We start from the raw sequence: 14,989 nt of genomic DNA on the forward strand, positions 1-14,989 counted from the left end.
TTGAAATTATCAAACTAAATTCTAAGTTTGAATCTCTGATTTTCAGCCTTGTGCTACAAAATGCCTTCCCGTAGTTTGGTTGCCTCAAATCTCAATCCTCCACATTCTAACGTATAAAGTTTCTAATCAATTCTAGGAAAAACTACCAAAATCAAAACACTTCTTGCTCTAAATATTAGCAAAATACAAATACCAGATTGATGATTACGCTCTTGGAACTGAAATTGAATCGTAATCAAAGATCAAACCCAACATCTTGGAACAGTATTGGAGTGGAGTGCTCAAACTGTTTGCAACCCAATTCTCAATCTCATTTGTAAAATGTCCCAGAGTGTTTGTGTACTCTGGTGTCTGTCTAGTCTTCAATTTGAAGTTTTGAAAATGTTGTTTCCAAGTTGGCGGTAAACATGTTTAGATTTAGATTACTTAGAAACAGATGTGACCAATGTTCTTGGATGGAGAAGACAAAAATAGCCGCCGAATTACTAGTTGCGCAATTCACAATACGGTTCTTAATTGTCGCAGGGTCCCTCCCTTCCTTAGTGTGTTCGGTATTACTTCTGCGTATGTGTTTCAAATCGTTGTTAGTAGTTGAATAAATACTGTGATTGTTTACTTGTTTCGAATAACAAGCCTTCGACTTATGCAGAATGTAAACATGAAAAATTCCGTCTAAGCTGAGACACTTTTTCAATTTTGCCAGTGTCTCGCACTGCGAGGGCAAGTAAAGATAGAGCAACATTTTTATCTTCCAATATCTGTAATTCTAAAAATCATGAGCTAGAATTATTCAGTTAGGCAATAATGCTAATTAGTCTAGAGACTAATAAGAAATTTTATTCTATCTCGTAAGAAACTCCTACTGCTCTTATGTGTTCGCTTATTACCTGCTCTCTCATAGCTAGAATTTATTCAATCACTGCTCTTCTTTCTACTGAACACCATTTGAACAAACGGCTTTCTCCTTTCTTCTTCTTCCTCCTCCGACCAATCTCTGTCTAGCTCTTGCAGATGGTTTTAGACAATAAATGAAAAGTAAAGTAAAGTCCAGTTACACTATGCATTGTAAATAACATTACAGGCTTAGTATTTGCTGAACACATTCATATAAATGTTTCAATTGAAAAATCATTTCATCCCACTTGATTTAGGATGGAATTTTATTTGAGAAAAGTTAAACCACATCCATTCAGTAAAAAACTGTAATGTTAAATCGATAATACAACAATTTAAATCGTTTATCATTTGCATTGGTTTACAACCAATAAATCCCTGTAAAAGTACCGTAAAATTACCAGACATGTCTCATTTAATTTCATTGGGGATTTTATTTGTCGATAAATCTTTTATGAATTCTTAGTGATATATATGGCCTGTAAAACTCAACAGCTTATCTTGCTAGAAAGCTGAGTAGATTACTTACACAGTTCACAGCGTTTTTTCACAGTTGCGTTCATTTTTATTGAGACTTGAACTTTTTCTTTTTATTTTCTAAATCAGCTCAAAATACAGTGCACTATATATGTCTCTGTATTTCCGAAAATGTATGTTGAAAACTAATTTCCTGTGCGTGAACTATGATTGCTAATTACGAGGACCATATTTTTTGTCGGAATCCTTCCAACTAATTATCGAGTAATTACTTGATAATAAATTCAATAATTAAAAAAAAGAGCTATTGTGAGTTAGTTTCATTTTTATTATTGTTGTAATTGACTTTATGGTAGAATCAATCCTATTTTGGGTAATATTTTAATTTATTTCTCAGTATGATGTCCACATGAGAAGCTCAAGGCTTCTGTTTGTGTAATTGGGAGGATATTGATTACATTAGGTTAAGATGAGAGATGAGTGGACCCACAGTTTTAGGTGGACTTCGGCCCACCTTGAAGCGGTCTTTCATCTCATAAATGATAATTGGCGGAGTCTGATTCCTTAGTGATCACCCTTCCACGGGTACAGCAGGCGCATTCATTCTGTTGTTCGTCTCACAAGGGTACTTATAGCCTATGATTTGTATATTTTTTATAAGATATCAATTGAATCTAAAATCAGTGTAGACCGTAGCGTGTTCCTATTTTTAAATTGAGGCTAGAGTCGTTGTCCTTTTGTGGGTTTATATGTTCGACGTCAACTTTCGAATGCTCTCATCAAACAATTTCATATTTTCAAAACATATTCTTTGAACCTTATGACAGTTCAAGTTTGTTGGACAAAAAGATTGACCAATTCATGTATTCTTGGCAAATTGAGAAGGATATGTGCTTAATATCATTTATAGGGAAAAATCATTCGAAATATTGTTAATCGATCCAACCGGAGATTTCAATAAAAAGTCAGTCACCTGTCAAAATATCAGCTTCATTTTGAGCGTGTTCCCCAACCCAGGGTGAATACATTCTCGATTTGATCATCATTTTTTATCTTAGGGCATTTCAAAATAAATAATTTCGAATATTCCATAGACTCATAGACTTAAATGATTCACTATGAAGAGATAGCAGACCTCGTGTGTCTCCAGCGTTATTACCCTGTCACCAGCTGGCTCTAATCTTTGAATAGTAGACTTGAGATGCGCGGGAACACTACCGTAGCGTCAGGTTATCAATTTTCATAACGGCAAGGAAAGTTGTGTGAGTGCGCCACACCAGATTTTATATTATTGACTAAATTCTTACCACCCAGTCAATATTAGCAGTGAAAATATCAATCATTTGATTTATTCCACAAACTAATATAATACAAAATAACAAATAAAGAAAAATATCCCTCCATTTTTAGACGCAACACCAAAAAGCTTGAAAAGAAAGGTCTTAATTACCGCAAACCGACTACTACCATTTCAAGCCTCCAGTCTTCATTAGTCCTGTGAAATTTCTAAGAGAAGAACCCGTCTATGCTTGAAAAACTTTGCGAAACACAATAATAGAATGAAATTCGCTGTTTTCTAGTCATCCGGTACAGTAAAGCAAAATAATTAGTTACTGACCAACTTTGTCAGTGAACCATGTCTCTTGAATAGGCTTGGGCTATTAGGCTATTGAGAGGCTTAGCGCTTACAGTGGGTAGTACTGCCGCATTTATTATATATACACAGGATGTCGTGGTGCCATTCGCTTTATGAATAAGTAGCCGAGCTATTCCATTGAAAATGCAACAGCTTGTTGGAGGGAGAGGTCTGCTCTTAGAGGGATAGAGATAAAAGTTGAGAATGAGAGAAAGATTGTGTGTGGATGACGAAGATTTAAGAATAAATAAGAAAGAGAGAGGAATGGAGTGATTGTGGAACAGTAAGGAAGATAGTGTGAATATGAAAGAGTGCGTTTGATTGAGAGAGTATGAAAGCGAGTGAGAGGAACACATAGTAGGCTTGCCGTCAAAGAGAGACAGAATCAAGGATACGGTAGTCGAACCCCCTCCCCCATGTATCAATTGATCAAAACTACCATCAATATTCTTCGCTGCAATGATATGCAATTTGCTTGCTAGGACCTTGTACAGTGCATATCAATTTAGTTGAGCACAATATTAGTTGCTGTTTCTTCATTATGACTTGGTTACAAAACAACTTTGTAACTTATTTTTGTGTGTGGAGATTTAGTATTCTGTATTAAAGTTATTGTAAAGAAAAATAAATATGAGCTTCAAAATCAATTTTGTCATTCACCCAACTGTTATGTGGCCCATCAACCTTTCTCAAACTTGACCTCTCATCAACCTTTCCATTCTTCAAGTGCAACATACTCATTCCAGTAAAAATATTGATTTCAATGTGTAGTTTTTGATCTCACCAATTGAACATTAAATTATATATTTTATTCTTTGGATACAGGACAAAAAGGGTAAATAACACAATGTTGATTTAGGGAAGAATTGAGGACATGTTCATCTTCCCTTCAATTCAATACAATTTTCTATTACAAGGATTTCAGGAGTTATGCCTTTTACAATTAAATCAGATATTGATATCCAATTAATTAATTCTTCAAAGATTAAACTTTGATATTTTTGATAATTTGGCTAAAATGTTGATGGAATATATTCCGATATATGCACTACTATGTCACGAAAAATCGTGAAAATTGAGTAGAAAAGTTTGATAGAAAGAAGCAGATTTTTTTCTAAAGTGCTTTGCAAACACAACCTCCCAGCAACTTTATCACTAGCTTCCACAGATAAGAACGTATTTTACATTAAATAAAGTTTTTAAGTATATAGGAACACCATACAAATATGTAACTATCGTGTAAAAAAATAACTAGACATATAAAAGATGAACTAGGCGTTGGCTTGTAGGTATTTTCAAAAATAGAAACAATTTATTAATATGTATGAAAATATACCTGAATATAATATCAAGCACTTTACAGATTTAAATTATCTTCTCATCTTGGAATAAATAAATAATTTATAGATGATAACAATATCTAGTCTTGAGCTGTCATTCTATAATTGTAACTATTTTTGGCTTCGAGAAATGAAATGGAAATAATAACTAGTATGAGGAAATAATTGACGGTTTGAAACCCTATAACTTCACACATTTTATGCAGTATAGTAGTTAGCAAATTGTTTAGAAGTGTAATTTTCATCAGCCAAAAATAACCGGGTTGCTTGAAACCTGATTTACATAACCAGGAAATGCGTAAAGCGCCCGCATACATTTTGAAACCAAACAACCGTAATCTAGATTGTCGAGATAATAGGCCAGGTCATGAGAGGAAAATAAATTCTGTTAGAAAACAAGAGCAATGATGCACAACCTAATCTTTAGGTATCGATATCACAGCTATTTGAATGTAATACAAAATAGTTGGGAACTTGTAACAATGATTGTTTTGAAACGTTTACTCTCAAGTCTCCAAAGTAGTGCATCACACTTACATTAGAAAAAAAGGTGGATCAATAACACCATGAAAATGATGAATTCTAAATAGGGCCTAAATGATTTAAGTAAAAAAAATAAGAAATTACATTTTGTTATTCTTTCTGATTTTAATTTGAGAAAAAGACCTTGGTTGTCTATGCTGTAACGGTGTTTCGACAATAACATTTTATTTAGCTTACAAGCAATCATATTCATGCATAATTTTTATAAACTTCAAATAAAAAATGAAAACTCAAAATTTGATTGATATATGTCTTTAATAATATTGTAAATGCTGGAATGTTTTAAATACAATGTATTAAATTTGTGATCCACATCACTGAAATTGATTTTGTTATCATTATCATGTCAAAAAATAATTATTCAACATGTCACTAAATCGTGTTCTTTAAACATAAAATAAAATATAATCAAAATTTATTCAATATTATCAATAATACCGTACTGTTTATTACAGTACCTACTTGTAAGTTGTAAATTTTATATGGACAAAAATCCAGTTACAGTTTTGCAAAAAATGTAGAACGCAGTTTACTTGACAGGTAACCTAAATTCAATATTCAAGTAGTATTCTTCAGTTCGCAACAGATTACGCGTGGAAGAATAACACCTCTTCCCAGACATGCTTTGTCAGTTCACCTATATCCATTTATAAATACGGTATGAAAGAACCGGCTAAAATCGATTCATTCTTCTCGCTTAGCTAGTCACTGGGCTTTGCAACAGAACACATCAACATTACGGTACCTTTTACAATGTGATAGCTATTTTTTAGGTACTACGCTTGCTATAAATTGTCTATTTTCTTCAAGTTTTTTTAAACTAGTGGAAAATTTACTAGTCCTAATATAAGTTTCAGGCGAAACCCTAATTTTTATTTCCTAAATATTGTATTTATCACCCATCAAATTAATTTTATAAAGTCAATATGACAGTAAGCTATTACTATTTAGTACTTGTTTAAAAGCAAACGACATAAATATAAATCTTCTCAATAGTTTTATTATTATTTCAACTACTGGTACTGTTCATAATGTACATGGTGTTTATAATTGATTATCAATAAGCTACTTTAAATAGTCAATTCACTTGAAATTATTGGAACTTATATTCATTCTAAAAGTGAATGCGTTTAGAATCTACTTCTATAATTTTACATACATTCTATTTACATTCCGTATGTAAATTTATTTGTGTTAAACTATTATATTTTTATGCACTATTGCGTTATACTATTATTCATATTCTATTGTGTTCTACTATTATCAATATTATAATTGATATAAGTATAACATCTACTGCATTGAAGCCAATTTCGAAGCTTTGAATTTTAATTTTGAAGCTTTTCAAGAAGCTTTTTGTGATAACTTTGGGAGGAATCTCACAAACTCTACGGATTGCACAAACCGTTTTTAACATCATATAGCCTGCATTGCATTAAATATATTGTTATGAAAAAGATTGTAATGACTGAAAGCAATGTGATATCATTTTCCTTGTTGTTTATTTTTCTCTTTCGAAACCTGCTCCATTTTCTTGCGTAATGAATAAATCAGAATAAGAATCTTTTCATTATAGATATGCTTCCATTTCGTCATTGCATGTAAATTCTTCATCATGTTACCAAATACTACTCATATTAATACTTTTTTCTACTGCAAATTTTTCCTTTATCATTTTACTCTCTTTACTTTCAGAAATATGAATATTTAATTTTTAGTTAACCTCACTGGAATAATATTTTTATATTGATACTCTCATTCACAATGAAAATTTCATTAATTGTCAGTAACTTTTGAATGTTAATGACTGAATTTAAAAATAAAGATAATTATATCGATATGAAAATCTTCCTCAAAGAATTGTTTATTCTTTACTAACAAACGCTCAAATCACTCATTGATTTAAGATCTAATTTCATATTCTTATATTTTTAAATATTCAGGTAGTCTCACACAGTGAATTTTATGAAAATAATGTTCACTGTACCTACTTTGGGAGAATACGATTATTGTAAACTATAGGTTTCGTGTATTTCGACCTAGGAATTACTAAATTGGTCCACTCAATTGACGTAATTAATGCAAGATGAAGTGACAACTTTTGAGACGTATGCCCTACTTCAGGCAAGTTGGTTGCATCACTATGCTAGTGCTACTCATTCAGCCTAACCGACATTATTTATGGAAACTCAGCTTTTCAATCAAACCTTTTTAAAAATGTGTTGTGTTATTTCTGCTCCTACGAATTATAGCTGTAAATTTATTTTCTCAAGGCAGATGAATTTTCTAATGCAATGCTACAGGCGAATTCTTGTCTTGTGTGTTAATATACAGTAGTACTAATTTCACTTTTACATTCCATGAATAACCATTTATAAACACAAATTCATTTGAAATAAACAAAAACTATGACATTTCGATGATAGTTCTGGAGCCAACTTTTTATTTACCTTTTTATTATTTCATTTAAGACAAAATAACAAGCATCACGAAACTTGACCAATCATTTCACTATTAATAATATTTATTCTACTGATAGAATTACCAATTTACTGATAGAAATTATGTTTTTTAAGAGTTTTCATATTATAATTATTAAAAACAATAATATATTTAAATAATCTTGTGGTTTTGTAAACATTTCGTTGTTTACAAGTGATTTAACAAAGCAAGAGGCGCTTTGCGTTGCACTGTGTATATTCACGGTCTCTCAAGTTGATCCCTGGACTGATTTACCCCTTCCATAGCGTCAAAATGCTACTATGCATAGCAATAACATTAGTTCAACCAGCTGAGTTGTATCCTGCTATTTGAGTCAACAAGCCTAGCACGTCGCAATTTTATAATTAGGAATATAGCAGTTGGGCATGCGCAATTGTCTTATTTGAAACTCCGCTTGCACCCCCACCAAACAACTAGGAATCTTCTCATAGGTCCATATCTGTAGATATCGTTTTTCTTTCTCATTTTCTTATCTTCCTGTCACATTTTTTTCCTTTTTCACTCCTCTTCATCCTTCATTACTTACTTTTATACCCTCTCCTAGAATATTACATAGGAAACCATTGTTGGCTAGGTGTTTTTCCTCCTTTCGTTCTATTCAGCACACCCCACCATGAAGCCGGATTTTTATTAGATATTTGTATTTTTATTGTGTGCTTGTATTGAATTGAATGATGAGTGGTTCTGTTTGGTTTCAGATGCATACTACATGTACTTAGGCGACTCATCGGCAGAGTACTCGCCCTACGAGATCGAGTTCAAGAAGGACGCGAGCAGCCTGGTGCCGCGGCTGAAGCGGGCCACAAACGGGTCGGTAGGGGTGGGGGTGGGGGGACTGGACCACCAACTGCTGAAGACGCTGCAGCCGACCACCTTCCACCCCTCCATGACGACATACCTGAACTCCAGCCAGGCCAATGCGACAGCAGCGCCACAGGACGCTTCCAACACCTCCTCGGTCAGGATCAACGACAAGGTCCACAAGTTGAACCTCAATCCTAAAACAAGTGAGTAGATGTTAAAGATGAACTGTTGGTTTAAACCCGGAATAAAACTCCTCAAGCGTGATTAATTTCACCAATCAGAGAAGCCTTCTTTTCGAAAAAGCCTTCTCCGATTGGTTCGCGTGAAATTAATCACGATTAGAATTTAACCGGCTTTTGTGCAACCGGGCCGTAATAAATGTGCCGTTTCTTCTTGTAGTAATCGTATATTAGGGTTGAACTACAGACTGAAAAAACAAAAATCTTGTAATACAAGGTGCGCCAGAGAAACTTATAAAGGTCAATAAAAACAAAAGTACTTCAGATATTGTTTTAATCTTTTTTTATATGAGAATACAATATCTCAATTTTTTTCCATGCAGTCTTGAAAATGAGATCAGACCAATGGCGACCCCCATTGCTCATACACTGATGAAGTCAATTTTTGAAATTTCGTTGCAGTATATCAATCGGTATGTTGGCAATGGCATCGCTAATGTTGTTCTTGAGGTGTTTTATGGTCCGTGGTCGATCGACATAAACCAGAGATTTGAGCCTTGTCACTAAAAAAATGACCGCGTCTTCAGGCAGGTTGCATTTTGACGGGCAAGAAAATCGCGTTCAGTCAATTCTTGAACAACAGCCAATTTATATGGATGAAGTTGGTCTTCATGGAAAATTTGTCGAACAGTGGAGTCAGAAAATGCCTTAGCAGCTGCGTGTTTGCGAGCCGAACGCCTGGGAGAACGCACAACTGACTGCCTCACTCTTTCTATATTTTCTGGAGTTATGAGTGGCTCCGTTCAATGATTCAATGATTTATTTCAGCCAAAAAAATACATCAAGTACATTAGGCTAGGTCAATTTACGAAGTAAATTTCGGTTGAAGTCGATTTCTGGGTTCAGCGACACTTCCACACTCCTGAAATGAGTTAACCCACGATAGAATCGAATTTATGGCCAGGAACGAGTATGTGGGGAGGAATTTCAAATCGAGCGCGGAAGGTGATCGACTATTAGAAAAGAAGCTCTCAACTGCGATGGCCCGCTGCTCTCTAGACCAAAGCATGATGGTTAATTTACTTGAGGGAGGATAAACTTGAGAACTTCCCCCTCCAGATGCGCCCCCTTCTGCCCCTCTACACGACCAATTCAATGTACGGGTTTTTTTTTCAAATAAGTAAGTTTCTCTGGCGCACTTTGTATAATCTTTAAAAATTTGAATCTGTGATAAAACGTATTATTGTGCATAAACGTGTGGTCCTGGAACGCACACAGCAGCAAACAGACGTATAATCGTGAACTGGAGAGTTGATCCGTTGGTCAATTTGACCCTTTCACTGCATCATTTCATTAGGCTACATTACTTGTTACTATGCATAACTTACTATGCAAACTCATAATAACGTTGATTCGCTAGTTTTTCAAATTGGGCTTTCCTTTTTCTAATAGGTTTGCTTCCAGTTTGGACAATCACCTACTAGGCTATTTTATTTTGTTTTGAATTTTTATTTTGTTTGAATGAAATCTGTGTCTGATAATGGGTAGAAATTATTTTTCAGAACATGTAAAATTCTTGTTCCGAAGTTTAAGCATTATCTATGTTTCATGTAATTTTGCTTTTCCAGATACGTTAGAAAGTAGCACAGATTCAACCGTACAAGATACCAGCTCAAACGTACAAAATTCATCAATAGATAGTAATGAATCAAACAAATCAGAAGTTCCTAACAATAAAGTGCCTTTACCCAACCCAAAAATTATTGCTGCCGAATTCGAGCCTGGTGAGTACGAGAAGTTTAGTCTAAATTATTTTGTTTAGTCATGGATTAACGTTATTAGAGTTTATTATTTACTAAGTTTACTTGATCATATTACTGGATAGTGATGTAACAACAGAAAATAGTTTTAACTTGTTTTATCTTTTAATAAATAAGTGGTTGACACAATTTTAAATATTTGTATTCAAATCATGTTCACAACTACACAGAAAGATAGATGTACTTGTTGAAGTATAATGATCCTTTTTTGGGTGTTAGTCAGGCATCTATAAGTGTATAATTTTCTCTCTCCCCTTCAGAACAATCAAAAGGAGACAGATTACTCTACCAAATTAGTTTCTGATAAAAACAAAACAAAATTGAGTATATGCGTAATATAATAAAAAAAACCAATTCAATTGTTAGGAATAAATAAAATCAATCAAATTGAACCCACTAAAAATTATAAAAAATAACTAAAAATATACAAGCTTCATATGAAATTCTGTGAACCACTGAACGAATACACCTTAATAATAAATAATATGAATTCGAAGATCAACTGGAAAGTGATACTCTGCAAACCGTAAAAACATTAACAATGTTTTAAACATTAGCAATAAAGAATCAATTACTTAAATAAAATCCTTAAATTATTAAATCTTGAAGGATAAAGACACCTTAGATTCATTGAAACTACTGAACTCATTAATGTTTTTTCATAATAAATAACTAAATATAATACATGAAAATTGGAAATATTACTTTTTTAAATTATCAATTATTTCTATCGCTTCCGTAATGTATAATTTATGTTTCTAGCACCATTTACACATACATTTAAAAAAGTATTGAGGGTAATTCAAGCTCTTTCGTATAACATTATAATTGCATGACTAGTATTCTACTGTCTAAATTTGAAAAAAAATCTACAACAAAATATTTTATACTGCAGTAGTGATAGTTTCCCTTATCAAGTGTACTAAAGTAGTTGAAAGAGAAACTACTTCTTCCAAATATGTTTTTCTTGCCGATCTCAAAGTAGTCCAAGAAAGTGTGTTACACTCTTCGCTTACACGTGAAAAATAGATCATTTGAATAAAAATTAATTATTGATGATTCTGTCGTTCCAAATCTGAATCATCCCATGTAGTAATATAACAATGACGGAATGAAAGTTGCTTTATGCAGCCTATGATGTAATTTTTATTCATTTCTATAGTTGGTTTGGTTAACCAGTTCCCAGAACTATGATACGGTACTATAAATGAAAACAATTTATTCGAACAATAATGAGTTTCTCTGGAATTGATAAAACATTAATAGTCAACTAATTTTTCTTACATGTTTATAAATTATACTAATAACTCAATTTTTCGAGTAGCCTACCATACCTAATAAGAATATTACATTCTAATCTCCGTACAGTATTATGAACTTGTATCATTTAAATTATTTCTGAAAATATAGGGTTTCGTGTTTTTATGTACATGGCTCAAAAACAGAATTTTGAAAGTATGATAGAAAGAATTACCTTAGCAAATCAATCAAAATTGGTTGATCGGATTTTATAACTTATACGGAGAAGATGGAGCTTTTAAACTGTTGGTGTTAATTCAACTTTTGATAAATCACTTCACTCAATAATATAATTTAGTTGATTCCTTCAAATTATAAACAAATGGAATCATCAATTCATTTATGTTTTACGAGTATTAAAATAGAGACTTTATTTTGTTTTCTTTACTAATTTACTAATTTGAATTACTAGTATAGAGCTTTTAGCTTATTCATGACTTTCTTTATTAATTTATTCATTGATTGAAGAAGCAGATTATAAACAAAATTTGGCATTTGTCTGGTAAATTTATTTTGTTCTGAAATGAAATAGGTAATGACGAGAAAATAAAAGGAATTCATTATCCTGTACATTGTAATAAAGGCCAATGATCAGAGAGACAATCATAAAATGTTTAACGTAGGTTTTTTCATTCAAATAATCGTGTTTACATGTCTTTGAATTAATAGTTCGGATAAGAAATTTATTATCAATTTTTCTTAGAAGCTTGGGAGTTGAGAAATTAGTTACAGTTAGTCTTATAACCTCAATACGTGTGAAATCTACCACGTACAACATACCTAATTATTCATATTAAGTATTTGAATTCTACTTGAAAACAAATAAAAACATTATAATCTATAAATTATCAAGTATATTTTCCAAAATACTCTTATCTTTGTGTGTTCTCAAAAACAAACTTATAACTTTTTTCTTCGGCCCTCAACTCTGAATTTCTTCATCGACAAAAATAATTTGCCTATTTGATATTGACATAGAATTTTTGCTATTGTGAAAAAAGTATCCATCAACATCTGTCTTTCTACTAGAATTTTAATTAAACTTTGAGCTATTTTAGGTTTTAAAGTAATTCCTATAAGGTGAAATAGAAACGATATTGTTTTTAACTATTAACTATTGAAACTGACAATATAGTTTTTTTCACCTTATATTGTATGCATTGTCTCCATATTATATTTATATATATATAATGTCTCCATATATTGTCTCCATATTAATATGGAGAAATTCCACAATATCTCTGTTCATATTGTTAGTTTTTATTCCTATAACTTTATTGACACCTTTCATAATATTCACTATGTTTTACTGTTTAAAGCAGGTACAAAGATATCTAATCCATTGAAAGAGATGAAGGAGGATGAAGATGATATTTTTAAATTCAATCAAGAGCTCAACAATAAAACTTACGCCGATAATCAAATAACGCGGATCGTTCAGGTAAATCAAGGCTTAAAATTATTCTGATTCACTGATTTGAAGATTCAATTTTATTTAATGGAAGCCAACAAAAATTATAATAATACTACTCAATACTAATAATATAAGGAGGAATATATTCCTGATGAGTCAATTCATAACTTGTGTAATTATGTGTTCAACAGGTTAAAAGTACAAAGTAAATGAATGAAATACAATCTTTCCACCAAAACACTATTACAACATTTTAATAACAAAATTAGTCAACTCAGAATGGGAGTACTGTATTGGTTGTGTGCTGATTTATCAACCATTATTACTCATCATTATTGAACAATAAGGTAATCTATAACTTATGTTGTTGATTTTATTCATCAATAGTTATCACATATATTTGTCTAAAAATCAGCAATATTTCTAGATTCAGTATAGGAGAAGGTTCAGTAGAAAACATATATTAAGCTTTCCATATTCGTATTTAAATTCATTCTTAATTCAATTGATTATGTTGATAATTTTTTTCCAGGATTCGCATATCTACTATAACAGTACCTTCCAAGTTGACCCAAAAAAGGGGCAATCATATTGGGTTTATATGGACAACAATCCTAATGTTACCGTACATGAACTATTATCTCAGTCCCATAGGCGAGCCGCGGTAAGTAGATTTATCATTTTGGTTTTTCTCATTGCAATCAAACTGTATAAAATTTCATAAGGAATCAGCTTAATTTAATAGTATAGTAGACTCCAATGTATTATGGATAGATTCTGTTATTTATTCTACAACAGCTCATATATCAAAACCATAAATTTCATATTATATGAATAAGATGCTTAATAAATTTTCATCGCTCAGTAAATTGTCATTTTATAGGCATATTATTCATCCATGGCTATTAAATAATATATTTTGCTGCATGAGAAGATTTAATATAATAATGATCAATGCGAATATCCAATGGAAGTTATAATAAATAGAAGTGATGACTTCTGCTACTGCAAATATTGACAGAAGAAAATCCGCTAAGTGAAACTGCCCAAAAAAGTTCTATTTATAATATTATATCTTGAGATATTCGAATTAATTGATTATTATGATATTCCAGCTGTTGGTTAACTGCAATCTATACATGGAGGAAGGAATTGGCATACATGTACGGGATACGAAATACATTTATGATGCATGATAACGTCTGAACTACTGAACTGATTAATTTTAAAATTTTCATAGGGATTCTAAATTTAAATAGGACGGTTAAAGTTGTTTCCATCGTTTTGAATCAATTACTTATAACTTGAATAATTGAAACAAATATTCAATTTGTGATAGAAGCCCAATCAAATAGTTCTTATTGTAAAAATACTACTGTTGTTGATACTTCTAATATCAACATGAAAGTATAAAACTAAATTCAATCTATTTGTATACCCTTGCAGAGCACGGGTAACATCTGCTCGTTTCTAATAAATTTTCCATCAGAAGTTTTAATGTCTTTGTTAGTTAAAATTCAATTCTATAGAAACAAAGTTGATTCCATCTCATACATAGGCTACAAAAGACGCCATTAATGCTAGATTACAGTGAAGTAAAAATATAGTAATTTCAAGTTGTTATGGTATTATTCGTACTCACTCGGCTACTCTGAGTGGGAATAGTCCAACTCGTGGGAATTATATTTTCACTGTCACTGGTGTGTCAGTGCAAATCCAGCATTATAGTCGTCGGGTTCAAATTTTAACTGGTTCACTAATTTTCAATTTTATAGTAGAGCCCAAAAACTATAGGGCCGGTTTCCGAGCTCGGGATCTATAGTGCGGTCCACGTTATAATGACAGTATTTGATCAACTTTGGTTTTGCTATCTTTGTCTATCATTCGACAAAGCCGGTTGTACTATCCTTTTCTAGGTCCACAACGAAGCCAATTATGTTTTTGACAGTGTAGAATTATAATGCCATTATAATGTGGACCTCACTATATAAGTTCTGGGCTTACAGAGTCCAGGACTAAAATAATCACTCGGGTCTAAATCGACTTTCTGAGTCACGATATCTTCTAAACTCCGGGGTCTA

General features: G+C 32.1%; 1 protein-coding gene across 2 annotated transcripts in view; it reads left to right on the forward strand.

Annotated features, from left to right (window-relative positions):
- Window positions 1-14,989, forward strand: part of LOC111047909 (plexin domain-containing protein 1) — a 47,341-nt gene that overhangs the window by 13,559 nt on the left and 18,793 nt on the right. The window contains exons 2-5 of one of the 2 annotated variants that reach the window (XM_039423585.1): window positions 8,091-8,399; window positions 10,004-10,159; window positions 12,817-12,935; window positions 13,441-13,572. In XM_039423585.1, coding sequence (XP_039279519.1) covers window positions 8,091-8,399; window positions 10,004-10,159; window positions 12,817-12,935; window positions 13,441-13,572 — 716 coding nt within the window. Of the gene's footprint in view, window positions 1-8,090; window positions 8,400-10,003; window positions 10,160-12,813; window positions 12,936-13,440; window positions 13,573-14,989 lie in introns of both variants that reach the window. The other variant, XM_039423584.1, reaches the window with a different exon arrangement.

The sequence above is a fragment of the Nilaparvata lugens genome, chromosome 3 (genome assembly GCF_014356525.2).
Source record: "Nilaparvata lugens isolate BPH chromosome 3, ASM1435652v1, whole genome shotgun sequence".
Lineage (NCBI taxonomy): Eukaryota > Metazoa > Arthropoda > Insecta > Hemiptera > Delphacidae > Nilaparvata > Nilaparvata lugens.